General features: G+C 40.8%; 1 protein-coding gene across 1 annotated transcript in view; it reads left to right on the forward strand.

Annotated features, from left to right (window-relative positions):
* The window catches only part of hk2 (hexokinase 2), a 92,809-nt gene that overhangs the window by 20,388 nt on the left and 53,541 nt on the right, over positions 1-18,880 (forward strand). Inside the window, exons 7-9 of the mRNA XM_062051593.1 lie at positions 6,078-6,261; positions 10,760-10,921; positions 13,116-13,349. Of these exons, the coding sequence (XP_061907577.1) occupies positions 6,078-6,261; positions 10,760-10,921; positions 13,116-13,349 (580 nt within the window). The remainder of the gene's footprint in view (positions 1-6,077; positions 6,262-10,759; positions 10,922-13,115; positions 13,350-18,880) is intronic.

The following is an 18,880-nucleotide window of genomic DNA, read 5'->3' on the forward strand; positions in this document are numbered from 1 at the left end:
CTCACCTGCGTTCCAGCGATCGACGGCGCGACGAAGGACTTCACCCGATCATCGATGCGGTCGGATAGCGCGTCTGCTATCCAAGTCAAAGTCCTCCTGGTTGTGTTGCTGCAGCCAGCCGCTAATACACCGATCCCACCTACAGGTTTCTTCTTTGCAGTCTCCATTGTTCAACTAAAAAAAAAATATATATATATGCAGTATATATACACTACTGTTCAAAAGTTTGGGGTCACATTGAAATGTCCTTATTTTTGAAGGAAAATCACTGTACTTTTCAATGAAGATAACTTTAAACTAGTCTTAACTTTAAAGAAATACACTCTATACATTGCTAATGTGGTAAATGACTATTCTAGCTGCAAATGTCTGGTTTTTGGTGCAATATCTACATAGGTGTATAGAGGCCCATTTCCAGCAACTATCACTCCAGTGTTCTAATAGTACAATGTGTTTGCTCATTGGCTCAGAAGGCTAATTGATGATTAAAAAACCCTTGTGCAATCATGTTCACACATCTGTAAACAGTTTAGCTCGTTACAGAAGCTACAAAACTGACCTTCCTTTGAGCAGATTGAGTTTCTGGAGCATCACATTTGTGGGGTCAATTAAACGCTCAAAATGGCCAGAAAAAGAGAACTTTCATCTGAAACTCGACAGTCTATTCTTGTTCTTAGAAATGAAGGCTATTCCACAAAATTGTTTGGGCGACCCCAACCTTTTGAACGGTAGTATATATATATATATATCTCCCGAATTCGGAGGTCTCAAGGTTGGCAAGTATGCTGGCTGGTCCACTTGTCACAATGGCGTTAAAATAATGTTTGCAGAGACCTTTTTACAACGTGAATTTCAAGTTTGCACAATGTAGAATCTACAGCCTGTTTTTAATGTCAGTGTGACATTATTATTATTATAATTGCATCCAAGAAAAAAAATAGACCAAAAACTATTTGATATCATTTTAATTAAAGTGAATCACAGTATTACCATTTTTTCCTTCTTCTTATTTTAATAAGCTACCGGTATTAACAGTGGCTCATCTGATGTGAAGGTCAGCAGACATCACTTCTATTAGTGGTTTCAAGGAACATATCTTTTTTTAAAATGTCTGTGTTTTTCAAAATTAGAGTTCTAATTATATTGACGGAAAGTTGTTAACCGTCCCAAATAGGGATGTCCGATAATGGCTTTTTGCCGATATCCGATATGCCGATATTGTCCAACTCTTTAATTACCGATACCGATATCAACCGATACCGATATCAACCGATATATACAGTCGTGGAATTAACACATTATTATGCCTAATTTGGACAACCAGGTATGGTGAAGATAAGGTACTTTTTAAAAAAATGAATCAAATAAAATAAGATAAATAAATTAAAAACATTTTCTTGAATAAAAAAGAAAGTAAAACAATATAAAAACAGTTACATAGAAACTAGTAATTAATGAAAATTTGTAAAATTAACTGTTAAAGGTTAGTATTATTAGTGGACCAGCAGCACGCACAATCATGTGTGCTTACGGACTGTATCCCTTGCAGACTGTATTGATATATATTGATATATAATGTAGGAAGCAGAATATTAATAACAGAAAGAAACAACCCTTTTGTGTGAATGAGTGTAAATGGGGGAGGGAGGTTTTTTGGGTTGGTGCACTAATTGTAAGTGTATCTTGTGTTTTTTATGTGGATTTAATAAAAAAATTTTAAAAAACCCCCCCAAAAAAAACGATACTGATAATAAAAAAAACGATATTATCGGACATCTCTAGTCCCAAATAATAAATTACCTAGCGTTCATGGCTGTCACTCATGGCTGTCTAATGGCACTGTCAAATAAAAAAAAAACTCTGTAATAGTAATTTACCATGATTAAAATGTAAATAAGCGACGCGCCGACAGTAACAATTGTCTAATTGTTTAGTGTCGACATTGTCGATGATGTCGACTGATCTTTGCAGCCCTGTTAGATATGGTGAAGGGGTAGAATTAAGGCTCAATTCGGATACCCTTTCTTTGCCCTTGTTTCCTCCCCACCACCTTGGTTTTGCGCATTCACGTCACTCAAGAGGCGCTCAAATCATCTGCCAGGTAGGGAGGAGGGCAAAGTATCTCCCTCGGAGCGAAGGGAGCTCGCAGACCTCCCGACACTATCTAGTGCGAGGAGAAAGAGGCCAGACCAGAAACCCAGAAAAGCGTATGTCACTAATAAGCGTGATTAATGATTTTCACAGGTTGATTGGCAACACTAAATTGTCCCTAGTGTGTGAATGTGAGTGTGAATGTTGTCTGTCTATCTGTGTTGGCCCTGCGATGAGGTGGCGACTTGTCCAGGGTGTACCCCGCCTTCCGCCTGAATGCAGCTGAGATAGGCTCCAGCACCCCCCGCGACCCCAAAAGGGACAAGCGGTAGAAAATGGATGGATGGATAATAATGACACCAGTGGTTAAAGGCCTACTGAAAGCCACTACTACTGACCACGCAGTCTGATAGTTTATATATCAATGATGAAATCTTAACATTGCAACACATGCCAATACGGCCGGGTTAACTTATAAAGTGACATTTAAAATTTCCCGGGAAATATCCGGCTGAAACGTCGCGGTATGATGACGTATGCGCGTGACGAAGTCAGAGTAACGGAAGTTATGGTACCCCGTAGAATCCTATACAAAAAGCTCTGTTTTTATTTCATAATTCCACAGTATTCTGGACATCTTTTGCAATTTGTTTAATGAACAATGAAGGCTGCAAAGAAGACAGTTGTAGGTGGGATCGGTGTATTAGCAGCGGACTACAGCAACACAACCAGGAGGACTTTGTTGGAGAGCAGCCGCGCTAGCCGGCGACCTCACCTTGACTTCCTACGTCTCCGTGCCGCCAAACGCATCGGGTGAAGTCCTTTGTCCTTCTGCCGATCGCTGGAACGCAGGTGAGCACGGGTGTTGATGAGCAGATGAGGGCTGGCTGGCGTAGGTGGAGAGCTAATGTTTTTAGCATAGCTCTGTGCGGTCCGGTTGCTAAGTTGCTAAGTTAGCTTCAATGGCGTCGTTAGCACAGCATTGTCAACCTTCGCCAGCCTGGAAAGCATTAACCGTGTATTTACATGTCCACGGTTTAATAGTATTGTTGATTTTCTATCTATCCTTCCAGTCAGGGGTTTATTTTTTTTGTTTCTATATGCAGTTAAAGCACGATGCTATCACGTTAGCTCAGGGGTGGGCAATTAATTTTCACCGGGGGCCGCATAAGCAACCCGAGCACTGCTGGAGGGCCACACGACAATATTTCAATTAAATTTTGCTCAATATTATTTTTGATATACCGTAAGATAAATAATAATGATGATAATAATAATAATAATTAATAATAATAATAATAATTTAATTTAACCTAACTTAACTTTATACAAAAGCAGATTGCTTTTGATGGTCACTTTATCCTGCATTATCCAACATTTTTCCCCATCAGATTTGGACAACCATCTGTTGTTAAAAATAGTTTTTAATCATATTTATTGTATATTGTTTTTTATATTGGTTTTATATGTAATTGTTTTTTCTTTTTATTCAGTCATTGGTGGAGCTAAGGATAATATTTGAATATTGTTTGTAATATTGTTGTGCAGCACTTTGGAAACATTTTGTTGTTTAAATGTGCTATATAAATAAAGTGGATTGGATTGTCACACCTGCCAGCTTGTCCCAACACGCATTTACCTCTGTGAACAAGTCATTACCTGTGGTTGTCTCTTTAATTGACTGCATCAGAGCTCTCATCCAAAGTTAGCGAAAAACAGTCAATGTCTCCGGGCATTATCAGCGCAACAAAGTCCAATAAGCACTCCTTAATAAACTCTCCGTCAGAAAACGCCTTACTTTTTCTGGCGCTTTTGTGAGAAATGACGAAACTTGTCCTGACGGCTGCATCTCTGGGGGTGTGAAATATGGCACAAAGTCCTTGTTGGCTTTGCAGTTTTGCCATCAACGCATCAGCTTCCCTTGCGCGCGCTTCATCAGACACATTCCGGTATTTTCCCTCGTGTTTCTTCGTGTAGTGGCGATTAAAATGATATTTAAACACAGCAACCTGTGTACCACACATTAAGCACACGGCTTTACCATTCATTTATGTAAAGAAATACTTGGCAGTCCATCTCTTGTTGGAAACACGCCATTCCTCATCAACTTTTCTTTTTTTTAGCGTCTCATCACTTGTCTCTATGCGCCTTCACTCACAGGTTCCCTCCGGACATACGGCATAAATAACACATTTCAAAATAAAAGCAGCACAGTTGTATTGCGCGCACGACATAGATGTTTTTTAAACTTTATTTTGTAATTTGTAATTGCGCCGTTCAATTCACTCACAATCGCACACGCGCATACGTCCACACGGAAGTAATACAAATAACGCTTTTCAAAACAAAAGCAGCACCGTTGTATTGCACACTCGACATAGATACTTTTTTAAATTTATTTTGTAATTTATGATTGGCCTCACGCGGGCCGGACAGGGATGCGCAAAGGGCCGGATGCGGCCCGCGGGCCGTACAATGCCCAGGTCTGCGTTAGCTCATAGCTAAAGCATTTCGCCGATGTATTGTCGTGGAGATAAAAGGCACTGAATGTCCATTTTGCGTTCTCGACTCTCATTTTCAAGAGGATATAGTATCCGAGGTGGTTTAAAATACAAATCCGTGATCCACAATAGAAAAGGAGAGAGTGTGGAATCCAATGAGCCAGCTTGTACCTAAGTTACGGTCAGAGCGAAAAAAGATACGTCCATCGCTGCCTCTCAAGTCCTTCACTGTAACGTTCCTCATCTACGAATCTTTCATCCTCGCTCAAATTAATGGGGTAATCGTCACTTTCTCGGTCCGAATCTCTCTCGCTCCATTGTAAACAACGGGGAATTGTGAGGAATACTAGCTCCTGTGACGTCACGCTACTTCCGGTACAGGCAAGGCTTTTTTTATCAGCGAGCAAAAGTTGCGAACTTTATCGTCGATTTTCTCTACTAAATCCTTTCAGCAAAAATATGGCAATATCGCGAAATGATCAAGTATGACACAGAATGGAACTGCTATTCCCGTTTAAATAAAAAAAATCATTTCAGTAGGCCTTTAAGTGAGACATCACACCTTTGCTACTGCACTTAAATCTTGGCTTTAAACACAAATACACAATTAAACACATGTTACATACCGCAAGCTGATACGCCAGCACTTGCATATTTTGCCAAAAACTTTGTTTTCTAAACTGTCTTCTTACTAATAAAGACAGGCGGGGAAAAAAAACAGAGAACAAGCAAAGTTTAACAATCGTATGACGGCTTCTTGAAACAAATAATTGTCGCATTTGCCTTACATCATTGCAAGCGAACGGCGAGGGTTGATGACGTAGCGAGACTTGATTGACGTTTGTACACAAAAGGGCGTATTTGCAATACGTTGTCATTAGAGATGTCCGATATTGGATGCGTTAAACAATGTAACAAGGTTTTCCAAAATAAATCAACTCAAGTTATGGAAAAAAATGCCAACATGGCACTGCCATATTTATTATTCAAGTCACAAAGTGCATTGTTTTTTTTAACATGCCTCAAAACAGCAGCTTGGAATTTGGGACATGCTCTCCCTGAGAGAGCATGAGGAGGTTGAGGAGGGTAGGGGGTAGCGGGGGGTGTATATTGTAGCGTCCCGGAAGAGATAGTGCTGCAAGGGGTTCTGGGTATTTGTTCTGTTGTGTTTATGTTATGTTACGGTGCGCATGTTCTCCCGAAATGTGTTTGTCATTCTTGTTTGGTGTGGGTTCACAGTGTGGCGCTTATTTGTAACAGTGTTAAAGTTGTTTATACGGCCACCCTCAGTGTGACCTGTATGCCTTGCATTCACTTGTGTGTGTGAAAAGCCGTAGGTAGTTCAGTTGAAAACAGCCCTTTGAAGCATGTGTGAAAGAAATAAACCAAAACATACCATCATTACTAGTGTAAGTATAAATGGGGTGCAGATAAGAAACCATATTTTCACATTTTAACGACTGTGTTAAAATGTTATTCTTTTAGGAACAGGGACAAACGCCTGTTACATGGAGCAGATGAGGAACATTGACGTACTGGATGGGGATGAGGGGCAGATGTGTATCAATACAGAGTGGGGTGCTTTTGGAGATGACGGCGCCTTGGAAGACCTGCGCACAGATTTTGACCGGGAAATCGATGCTGGCTCTCTCAACCCTGGCAAACAGCTGTGAGTAACATCCAGTATTTCAACAAAGACAAGAGTTTTTGTATTTTTAAAATTTTTATACAACACAACGATTATTAAGAATTTAAAAAGTAAGTTGTGAATTTAAGCGTCACGTTTAGGTATTAACTCGCAGGAGTCCACAACCCCATATCCGCAGTCTATGTCGGCGCAGCATGATGACACAGCTATACAGACGCTCCATTTCTGCATATGTCCAACACTGCAAAAAGTCAGTGTTCAAAAACAAGACAAAAAAATACAAAAATGAGGGGTATTTTACTTGATCTAAGCAAAATTATCTGCCAATAGAACAAGAAAATTTGGCTTGTCAAGATTTAGACTTAGACTTAGACTTCCTTTTTATTGTCATTCAAATTTGAACTTTACAGCACAGATAAGAACGAAATTTCGTTACATAAGCTCATGGTAGTGCAGGATAAAAAAAGCAATAAGGTGCATATATAAATAAATAAATAATATATAAATATATATATAAAATAAATAAATAAATAGATTACTGTACAGATAAATATATTGCACTTTTTCGCATGCGTCCACGTTTATGGATGTATGTTATATTGTCTTTTTTTATTCCAGCGAGTTAATCCATTTTGGGGGAGTTGAGGGGATAATTATGATGCGTTAATTTTCCAAAACAAGTAAAATTAGCTAACCTCAATGGATCAAAAAACACCTTAAAATAAGTATATTCTCACTAATAACAAGTGCACTTTTCTTGATAGAAATTTTTTTTTAGACCTTTTTGCTCGATATGTTGAAAAATATTCTTAAATGAAGTAAATGCTAGTGCCATTATCTTGACATAATGATATTCGCTCGGCATTACATTTCTTGAAACCAGCAAACTTACACTAAAAACTAATTTATTGTTCTTAATGGAAAGGCAACAAGGCAACCGCTTGTTACTCTCGGGGTCTCCTAGCCGCTCAGGCAATTCATATTGTCTAAAAATGCATTTTTCCATCGATAACATGACATCATCGCGCCAAGTGTGTGCTCTTTCAGTCAATTAGTGTGCATATATACAGCCCGGCCCCCGGTCAAAAAAGTTTTACCGGTAATTTTGAAGAATTTATCTGAATGTGCATGAACTATTTCCGTTCAAAATTGTTAGAAATGTTAAATGTTTAAATATTAACTGTCAGTTTACTGTACTGTACCAACTGTACTACTATATGAGTACATGTTTTCTATTGTTTCATTGAAAATAAAACAGCAAAGTCCATTTGGCTGTCATCCGTTTTAATTATGAGACACAATTGTGTCAAAGTCATGATTTTTTTTAATGCTTGAAGTAAGAAATTATTACTTTTAAAAAGTAGTTTTATACTTCTGAGTTTTGATGACACAGCTTTGCAACAGTTGATATTCTAGTTTCAAGCATGTTTTACTCAATATAGGTCATCAAATCTCAGCAACAAGCTGTAAAATCTTACTGAGATCATTTAGGACCAAAACCCTTAAAACAAGTAAAACACCCTAACATAAAATCTGCTTAGTGAGAAGAATTATTTTATCAGAAAGAAAATTAGCAAATATCACCCTTATTTGAGATATTTCATCTTACTTCGATTTCAGTTTTTGCAGTGAAGGTGCAGACTCTACACTGCATACGAGTACTTAAATGGCGAAAATTGGTCAATTAAAACTAGAGTTATGATTACCGGTAATAACCTTCACCAAAATGTTATGGTCTCGTCATGTTATTTCTGATTTCTATGCGGTTTTGTTGTAGTGTAAGACAGCGGGAGTGTCGCAAAGCCCATTTTGATGTCTTTTTTATTAATGTTGAGTGAAAAGAGCAGCATGTTTACGTTCACAAATACAGTAAGTCATCGTATAGTGTGTTTAAAGCCAGCAAAGGCAGTGTTGTTGAGCTTGGAAATGACAGCGCACAACCGTGACGTCATCACAAGTCTCCGTGTGTGCCGTGTACACGCACGCGCTGAGTGGAGAGTTCTGGATCTCTACACTTTGGCCAGCGTTTGTAAAAGGCTGCCTTTTTAAAGACAAAAGTATGCGTCTGCGTGTGGACAAGAGGCCGAAACGTGAGCTTTGACTACTAAACGAGGCAAAATGCCGTAAAAAAATATAAAATAAAAATAACTTAACGACGCCTCGACGCAGCGAAAATTCTTCGAATATATTTTGTAATCGATTTACTCGAGTTACTCGAGGAATCGTTTCAGCTCTAAAAGGGTGTAAGCAAGCATATGCATTTGAAATTCCTACACGGGCTTTAGACTTAAATTATTTTATAACCTCCTGAAAAAACATTACTATTTGTTTTTGGTGTCCTTCTTTTGTCAGAGATTTAAAAAAAATTTTTTTTAAAGATAGCTCTGTTACTCAAAACATAAATGTCCACTACAGAGAATGCTTGCTCTCAGGACGATATTCACATTTCTTAACCTGGACAAAAATGTAAGGAATGGGACACATTATTTTTTTGTGTACATAGTCAGTAAATTGCAACTGCATGAGATCTCACCTGGCTTTGAAGATAAATAATTAACATACAGTATTAGGTATTTAAATACATTTAACTTTATTCTTTGCTAAATTTGTTCTTGAGTTTTTAAATTTGATATTTGCTTTCTACATTACAAGAAGTTTTCATTACCCGATGTTTTTTTTTTGTTTTTTGTTTTTTAAACTTAGATTTTAGGCGTTTGGGTGATTTTAGGCCCATGTTGTGAATACACTAAATGGAAAAAATGCATCTATAGTCCCAGACGTAAGGTTGTCTAAAAAAGGAACTCAAATGAGGCAGGGTAAACAGTGTTTTAAAGGCCTACTGAAATGCGATTTTCTTATTTAAACGGGGATAGCAGGTCCATTCTATGTGTCATACTTGATCATTTCGCGATATTGCCATATTTTTGCTGAAAGGATTTAGTAGAGAACATCAACGATAAAGTTCGCAACTTTTGGTCGCTGATAAAAAAGCCTTGCCTGTTGCATAGCAGACGATATGAGCGTGACGTCACCGGTTGTGGAGCTCCTCACATCCGCACGTTGTTTACAATCATGGCCACCAGCAGCGATAGCGATTCGGACCGAGAAAGCGACGATTTCCCCATTAATTTGAGCAAGGATGAAAGCTTCGTGGATGAGGAAAGTGAGAGTGAAGGACTAGAGGGCAGTGGAAGATGCTGTGAGAGGCGGGTGGGACCTGATATTCAGCTGGGAATGACTAAAACAGTAAATAAACACAAGACATATATATACTCTATTAGCCACAACACAACCAGGCTTATATTTAATATGCCACAAATTAATCCCGCATAACACCCCCCCCCCCCCCCCCCATCCATATAACACGCCAATACAACTCAAACACCTGCACAACACACTCAATCCCACAGCCCAAAGTACCGTTCACCTCCCCAAAGTTCATACAGCACATATATTTCCCCAAAGTTACGTACGTGACATGCACATAACAGCACGCACGTACGGGCAAGCGATCAAATGTTTGGAAGCCGCAGCTGCGTACTCACGTCACGGTACCGCATCTGTGTAGCCAACTCAAAGTCCTCCTGGTAAGAGTCTCTGTTGTCCCAGTTCTCCACAGGCCAATGGTAAAGCTTGACTGTCATCTTTCGGGAATGTAAACAATGAAACACCGGCTACGTGTTTGTGTTGCTGCAGCCGGCCGCTAATACACCGCTTCCCACCTACAGCTTTCTTCTTTGCTGTCTCCATTGTTCATTGAACAAATTGCAAAAGATTCACCAACACAGATGTCCAGAATACTGTGGAATTTTGCGATGAAAACAGACGACTTAATAGCTGGCCACAATGCTGTCCCAAAATGTCCTCTACAATCCGTGACGTCACGCGCAGACGTCATCATACCGAGACGTTTTCAGCAGGATATTTCGCGGGAAATTTAAAATTGCACTTTAGTAATCTAACCCGGCCGTATTGGCATGTGTTGCAATGTTAAGATTTCATCATTGATATATAAACTACCAGACTGCGTGGTCGGTAGTAGTGGGTTTCAGTAGGCCTTTAAATCAAACATAGAGGTAAGCACAAAAGTACTGCTAAATGCTACACTGCAGTCCAACGGGTGAAGGAAGCTTCACAAAAAGATGGTATTTATTTACTATTTATAAAAGACAACATTTGTATTTCAGCGAGTAAAATGTCACCTTTGTTGACTTGAGATCAGGCCACTAATGTTGCCATTGATTACTATTAAATATTGCTTTCAAAAATGTCTAATCCACAGAATATACAGTAGTATATGCAGACACTGTGTCTCATTTAAGTTGCCAGGTGCATCATTTTACCCCACATAGACCCTAACTGTAGTGCCGCTTCTACTAATTTGTGTTGTTTTGTATTTAACTACTTCTGGAAGTAAAGACAAGGCAGAATGGTTTTGGCCATTTAACTGGCATTGCCACTATTGGCAAAATAACCAATTAACCAATAACTTAATTCTATTTCTGTTGTTGTTTCATAGTTTTGAGAAGATGATCAGTGGAATGTACATGGGAGAACTGGTCCGTCTCATTCTCGTGAAAATGGCCAAAGACCGGCTACTGTTCAACGGCAAGACTACATCTCAGCTCAATACTACTGGAAAGTTCACCACCAAGTGCATCTATTCCATAGAGAGTGACAAGTTAGTTTGTTTTTCTGTTTGCATTGAGCTTGTACATTTTTAATAATCCTTTCATCCTGTTTTAATCTATTAGGCCGGAAGTTTGCAGGTATTTTACAACCACTGGATTGATAATTATCCATCTATCTATTTTGTATAACACTTGATCCCAATAGACTCACAGGTGAGCTGAAGTTGACAGTTCCAGAAATTATAAGAAAGGAGCCGTATTGTCTACTCCTCATAGTTGTTTTGGATATTTTGTTCAACAGGTCATTAACAACACAAATGAGGAATTATTTCGGAAAACCTGTGTTGTGGGGGAATTTTTACTTTGTGTCATTCACATTCTCAGGGCAATGAACTGATCAGAACTGGACTGGTTAGATAGAAGAGCTCCGGTCTGGCTCTCCAGACTGACTAGTCAGACTAAAGCTGTCGTATCTAGTCTTTTAGCATGAATTGATGAATCCTGCTTGGACTCAGACGAAACATTTTCCAAGACAACCTGAACATTGCAGTTGCAGTCCATTGCGCTGAGAATACAATTATCTGAATGAATTACATTTACAGGTATGTTAATCACAGACTCCCCTCAGTCTGCATTGCGTTTTCTCCCAAAGTATTCTTCCGGTCTTTTCCACAATGAACATGGTTCAAGCTTTAAATGCTTGAATAATAACCTCGGATCCAGGAGGAACAGTGTGGTTTTCGTCCTGGTCTGTGGACCAGCTCTATACTCTCGGCAGGGTCCTTGAGGGTGCATGGGAGTTTGCCCAACCAGTCTACATGTGCTTTGTGGACTTGGAGAAGGCATTTGACCGTGTCCCTCGGGAAATCCTGTGGGGAGTGCTCAGAAAGTATGGACTGTCTGATTGTGGCGGTCCGCTCCCTGTACGATCAGTGTCAGAGCTTGGTCCGCATTGCCGGCAGTAAGTCGGACACGTTTCCAGTGAGGGTTGGACTCCGCCAAGGCTGCCCTTTGTCACCCATTCTGTTCATAACTTTTATGGACAGAATTTCTAGGCGCAGTCAGGGCGTTGAGGGGATCCGGTTTGGTGGCTGCAGGATTATGTCTCTGCTTTTTGCAGATGATGTGGTCCTGATGGCTTCATCTGGCCAGGATTTTCAGCTCTCACTGGATCGGTTCGCAGCCGAGTGTGAAGCGACTGGGGTGAGAATCAGCACCTCCAAGTCCGAGTCCATGGTTCTCGCCCGGAAAAGGGTGGAGTGCCATCTCCGGGTTGGGGAGGAGACCCTGACCCAAGTGGAGGAGTTCAAGTACCTCGGAGTCTTGTTCACGAGTGAGGGAAGAGTGGATCGTGAGATCGGTGTGGCGTCTCCAGTAATGCGGCCGCTGTATCGATCCGTTGTGGTGAAGAAGGAGCTGAGCCGGAAGGCAAAGCTCTCAATTTACCGGTCGATCTACGTTCCCATCCTCACCTATGGTCATGAGCTTTGGGTTATGACCGAAATGACAAGATCACGGGTACAAGCGGCCGAAATGAGTTTCCTCCGCCGGGTGGCGGGGCTTTTCCTTAGTGAGAGTGAGAGTAGGGTGAGAGGCTCTGCCATCCAGGGGGAGCTCAAAGTAAAGCCGCTGCTCCTCCAAATCGAGAGGAGCCAGATTAGGTTGTTCGGGCATCTGGTCAGGATGCCACCCGAACGCCTCCCTAGGGAGGTGTTTAGGTCACGTCCGACCGGTAGGAGGCCACGGGGAAGACCCAGGACACGTTGGGAAGACTATGTCTCCCGGCTGGTCTGGGAACGCCTCGGGATCCCCCGGGAAGAGCTGTACGAAGTGGCTGGGGAGAGGAAAGTCTGGGCTTCCCTGCTTAGGCTGCTGCCCCCGCGACCCGACCTCGGATAAGCAGAAGAAGATGGATGGATGGATGGATTTGAATAATTTTTTTTTTTTAACCTGACCTCACAAAACACTAATCCTGCACTTTTGTTGCTGGATTTAACTTTGAAATGAAAGTAGCCTAATCCATAAAAACAAGAAAAAACAGAGAGAAAATTGGATCTAATTTTCTAAGAAGAAACCCCCGACTGCTTTTTATTATAATTTCCTGTTTTATATTTCAGTTGGTGTAATAAACTTAATTAACATTGCAGATTCCGTGTTAGATTGGCATATTTGTTAACACTCTTATGTATAAATGTAATTTAAATCACTCTTTGTCAAACACAATATTCATGTTTTTTTCTGCAGCATAGAGGAAGGTCTAAAGAGTGCTCAAAGTGTGCTTCAGGCACTTGGCCTGGACCCAACTTTGGAGGATTGCATCGCCACTCTGCGAGTATGTCAGATTGTTTCAATACGGGCTGCACATTTGTGTGCTGCCACTCTTGTGGCAGTACTCCGGCAGATCAGAGACAATAAAGCAGCTGAGAAGCTGCGCACCACGATCGGAGTGGATGGCTCTGTCTACAAAAATCATCCTGAGTAAGTACTGTTTTTCCAACACCATCATATGTTTCTAATTAGGAACAATGGAAGAAAATACATATCGGTATACTGCACTATAAATCGCAAAACAGGTTCTCAGGTTTATTTTAATGAATTTTATATAGGCAAAGAAAGACTGTATAATTGAAGTAACATATAATAGTATATTATTTATTCTGTAGTGGCAACCAGGGCGAAGTTAGTGGGTGGCTACATCAGAATTTTACTTTTGAGGGGGGGAAAACAACCTCTCAAAAGTAAAGTAGCCTGCATACTGTCTGCCTGAGTAGAAGAAGCACTTCAGTTCCGACTTTCTCTGCTGGACCCCAGATGCAAATGTGGGAGGCAGGTGAGGAAGTCCTTTTTAATAGGGTATTTAAGCAAGCTTGTGGCGATAACATAAGGCGATGGTACGTGAGAAGGTGTACCGCGAAATACAACAAATTAACAAGTAGCCAGGCTAGGAGGCAGGACACTGGGCTAGCGATGAGACATGCCGGGATAATACTATTCACCAGATAAACAATGGTAAATTGAGAACGAGTGACAAAAATAGCCAACAGCAGAAGGAGGTAAAAGAGCTATCTTGTGCAGGAACACATGGAGGAAAGAACCGGCGTCTCTCAGCTGCACACCCTCCGCCGATAAAGGGTGGAAGCAATCAGCGACAGGTGCGTCCAGTTGCTCCCTCCCCAGTCGGAGGGAGTGCTACAGGAAGAGGGGAAAAAGAAACAAAAGAGTCGACAGGCACAAAATGAATGAAAAGCAGTGAGGCATAATCAAGGAAATTAACACATGAGCTTAAAAAGGGATGTAAGATGTTTTTTCAACAAAAAAGTACAGTGACTGACTGACACCACCTTTTAGTCCCTGGCCTGACCGGGGGTAAAGAATTTCTGCCAAATTGGATTTATTCTATATTAATCTAACATTTTCATCACTCGGGCAAAATATGTTCTATTTAGGACCATTTACATACTGTGCGTTTTTTTTAAAATTACATTATGAGAACCTCAACAATAACAACCTTCTCATCAGGAGAAGCGTGTTGGGAAGTGACCTCATTTATCAATAGGGATGTCCGATAATATCGGACTGCCGATATTATCGGCCGATAAAGGCTTTAAAATGTAATATCGGAAATTATCGGTATCGGTTTCTAAATTATCGGTATCGGTTTCAAAAAGTAAAATTTATGACTTTTAAAACACCGCTGTGTACACGGACGTAGGGAGAAGTACAGAGCGCCAATAACCCTTAAAGGCACTTCCTTTGCGTGCCGGCCCAGTCACATCTACTATCTACGGCTTTGCACACACACAAGTGAATGCAAGGCATACTTGGTCAACAGCCATACAGGTCTCACTGAGGGCGGCCGTATAAACAACTTTAACACTGTTACAAATATGCGCCACACTGTGAATCCACACCAAACAAGAATGACAAACACATTTCGGGAGAACATCTGCACCATAACACAACAGAACAAATACCCAGAACCCCTTGCAGCACTAACTCTTCCGGGATGCTACAATATACACCATCCCGCTACCCCCCACCCCCAACCCCGCCCACCTCAACCTCCTCATGCTCTCTCAGGGTGAGCATGTCCCACATTCCAAGCTGCTGTTTTGAGGCATGTTAAAAAAAAAAAAGCACTTTGTGACTTCAATAATAAATATGGCAGTGCCATGTTGGCATTTTTTTCCTTAACTTGAGTTGATTTATTTTGGAAAACCTTGTTACATTGTTTAATGCAGCGGTGCCCATTACGTCGATCGCGAGCTACCGGTCGATCGCGGAGGATGTGTCAGTCAACCGCCAACCAGGCATTAAAAAAATAGACCTAAAAATGAGCGATCATAAATCTTCACTACGACGTCACTTTCGTCACTTGATTGAAATTCAAGGCACCCGAGGGTCTTGTGAAATAATGCTGGCTGCTGCCAGCTCAGTGTGAAGGAAAAAAGACCGCCAGGAAGGCGAGAAACACTTTTTATTTCAACCCTACCTCCCGTCAAAAGCCTAAAGACTGACGGCACAGTTCCTGTCTTCACAATAAAAGTGCTGCTCCATCCTGCCTGCGCTAACAAAATAAGAGTCTCCGAAAGCCAGCGCAAACAAGCTAGCAAGCTACGGAGTTTGCCGCCAATGTATTTCTTGTAAAGTGTATAAAAACGAATATGGAAACTGGACAAATAAGCTGCCAAAAACCAACCACTTTCATGTGGTATTAGACAGAAAGGAGGAACCTTTTTTTCTCCTCCATTTGAAAATGTGGACGTTATGAGCACTACTGTCTGATTCCAATCAATGCAAGTCATCAGAATCCGGTAATACACCAACTTATATTCTTGTATTCATGAAAGAAAGGAATCTATATGTTAAACATGCATGTATATTCATTAAAGGCCTACTGAAATGAAATGTTCTTATTTAAACGGGGATAGCAGGTCCATTCTATGTGTCATACTTGATCATTTCACGATATTGCCATATTTTTGCTGAAAGGATTTAGTAGAGAACATCGACGATAAAGTTTGCAACTTTTGGTCGCTGATAAAAAAGCCTTGCCTGTACCGGAAGTAGCGTGACGTCACAGGTTGTGGAGCGCCTCACATCCGCACATTGTTTACAATCATGGCCACCAGCAGCGAGAGCGATTCGGACCGAGCAAGCGACGATTACCCCATTAATTTGAGCGAGGATGAAAGATTTGTGGATAAGGAAAGTGAGAGTGAAGGACTAGAGGGCAGTGGAAGCGATTCAGATAGGGAAGATGCTGTGAGAGGCGGGTGGGACCTGATATTCAGCTGGGAATGACTAAAACAGTAAATCAACACAAGACATACAGTATATATACTCTATTAGCCACAACACAACCAGGCTTATATTTAATATGCCACATAACAAACACCTCCCCCCTCCCGTCCATACAACCCACCAATACAACTCAAACACCCGCACAACACACTCAATCCCACAGCCCAAAGTACCGCTCACCTCCGTAAAGTTCATACAGCACAAATATTTCCCCAAAGTTACGTACGTGACATGCACATAGCGGCACGCACGTACGGGCAAGCGATCAAATGTTTGGAAGCCAAAGCTGCGTACTCACGGTAGTGCGTCTGCTATCCAACTCAAAGTCCTCCTGGTTGTGTTGCTGCAGCCGGCCGCTAATACACCGCTTCCCACCTACAGCTTTCTTCTTTGCTGTCTTCATTGTTCATTAAACAAATTGCAAAAGATTCACCAACACAGATGTCCAGAATACTGTGGAATTTTGCGATGAAAACAGACGACTTAATAGCTGGCCACAGTGGTGTCCCAATATGTCCGCTACAATCCGTGACGTCACGCGCTAACGTCATCATACCGAGACGTTTTCAGCAGGATAATTCGCGGGAAATTTAAAATTGCACTTTACTAATCTAACCCGGCCGTATTGGCATGTGTTGCAATGCTAAGATTTCATCATTGATATATAGAAACTATCAGACTGTGTGGTCGGTAGTAGTGGCTTTCAGTAGGCCTTTAAAACACCTTTAACATATATACAGTATATGTGTGTGTGTGTATATATATATGTATATGTGTGTGTATATGTATATATGAGGTAGATCACCTCGACTTGGTCATTTAAAAAGTAGATCGCCTGCTGAAAAAGTTTAATGCATCTAGCGGGACATCACAACAAAATTAGGCATAATAATGTGTTACTTCCACAACTGTATATATCGGTATCGGTTGATATCGGAATCGGTAATTAAGAGTTGGACAATATCGGAATATCGGATGTCGGTAAAAAAGCCATTATCGGACATCTCTGTTTATCAACAGTGCTGCCAAAAGAGTATCGAGCAAAGGTATTCCTTGAACCTCACAATCAGAGAGGCAAAATGGGAATAGAGAGATTTCTGCACTTGGTCCGTTCCCGGTTCTACTGGTCAAAAATGTCTACTAACGTGGTCAACAAAGTTGTGGGAGGTATATAAAACGCAAGTCCTTACCTAAGTAGGCTGCATCTCGTTAACATGAAAATGTCACGCCTTTTGCAGCTGGTGTGTGTGGATTTCGTTCAGATCACAGAGTGGAAGACTTCCTGGTGATCACGTGTCATTCCACAAAGTTTGCAATTGCTGTGCCCACGGCAAACCAAAAAGCCGAGGCCGTGGCATAGTGTTCATATGGGACCAGTTTCTTGTTAGTTAGGGAATACCGGAAAAACTTCACAGCGATCAACGCCCTGACTTTGAGGCCCGACCATCCTAGAACTTTGTGAAATAAAGGTCGTCCACAAAATAAGAACTAGTAAGAACACCCCAGAGGACCTTGTTGAACGGTTTTGGACATGTTAGGAACATTGGCTTTACAGGAAAAGAATTGGAATGATTTTTCAAAACCCCTAATGCATGCTTACAACTGCACAATGAATGAATGAATTGAATTGTATTAGTTGATTAGACTGTAGTGCGTAACACAATCAAAGGGCACAAAGTGACAAAATACTATTCACACTCACATTCACACCTTCCAACAATTAAGAGTTTCCACTTAGCCAATTAGCCAGAGTACCCGGAGAAAATCCTTGCACTTAAGAACAGAACATTACAACACTACATCTGGCTCCTTTAGAGACAGGAGAACAAGCTGAAAGCCTGAGAAAGACATGCACTCAGGCTAAGAAAAACACCACATACCAAAAACAAGAATGTACTTCAATTACACACTTACACCATATTAAATAATTTTCCAAGTGCTCACAAGTGGGATTTCAGTACACTATTGTATACAGAAAACATATATATTCTGTCAGAACAAATTGTATCCGGTCCCTCTCTTCTCCTCATTTGTTGTGTCGCCAATCGGGCTGATTGAAGACATCATGTCCTTGTGTGTAGCAATCATGGGCACACTTACATCACGCAGCTGACTAACCGCTGGTAATGATCAGCAAACAAAGAAAAGCAGTGCATTGAACAGAACAATTTATTAATTTTTAGCTAAATACATGCGTATAGTATGACGGTGAATAACCAGGTCAGAGATGTGTGTTGCTGTTTCTTAAGTCGCGATGGCTGTAATTGCTTTTTTCGGTTTACGTCACTGGTTTCCTTCTGTGATAATGACTGTTGCTGCCAATACAGTAGGGGAAATAACTATTTAATACTCCTGCTGACTTAAGCCCCTTGAAAATATGTTTTCAGAGTTGTTATGGTAGGTTTATTGTACGAAAAAAAAGCAATGAATGTTGTTAATTAGATGCCGATATCCGATATTCCGATATTGTCCAACTCTTAATTACCGATTCCGATATCAACCGATACAGTCGTGGAATTAACACATTATTATGCCTAATTTTGTTGTGATGCCCTGCTGGATGCATTAAACAATGTAACAAGGTTTTCCCAAAATAAGAGAACAACTTCAACTCAAATTATGGAAAAAAGTGCCAACATGGCACTGCCATTTTTATTATTGAAGTCACAAAGTGCATTATTGTTTGAAAAATGCCTCAAAACAGC

Source organism: Entelurus aequoreus, linkage group LG06 (genome assembly GCF_033978785.1).
Source record: "Entelurus aequoreus isolate RoL-2023_Sb linkage group LG06, RoL_Eaeq_v1.1, whole genome shotgun sequence".
NCBI classification, from domain to species: Eukaryota; Metazoa; Chordata; class Actinopteri; order Syngnathiformes; family Syngnathidae; genus Entelurus; species Entelurus aequoreus.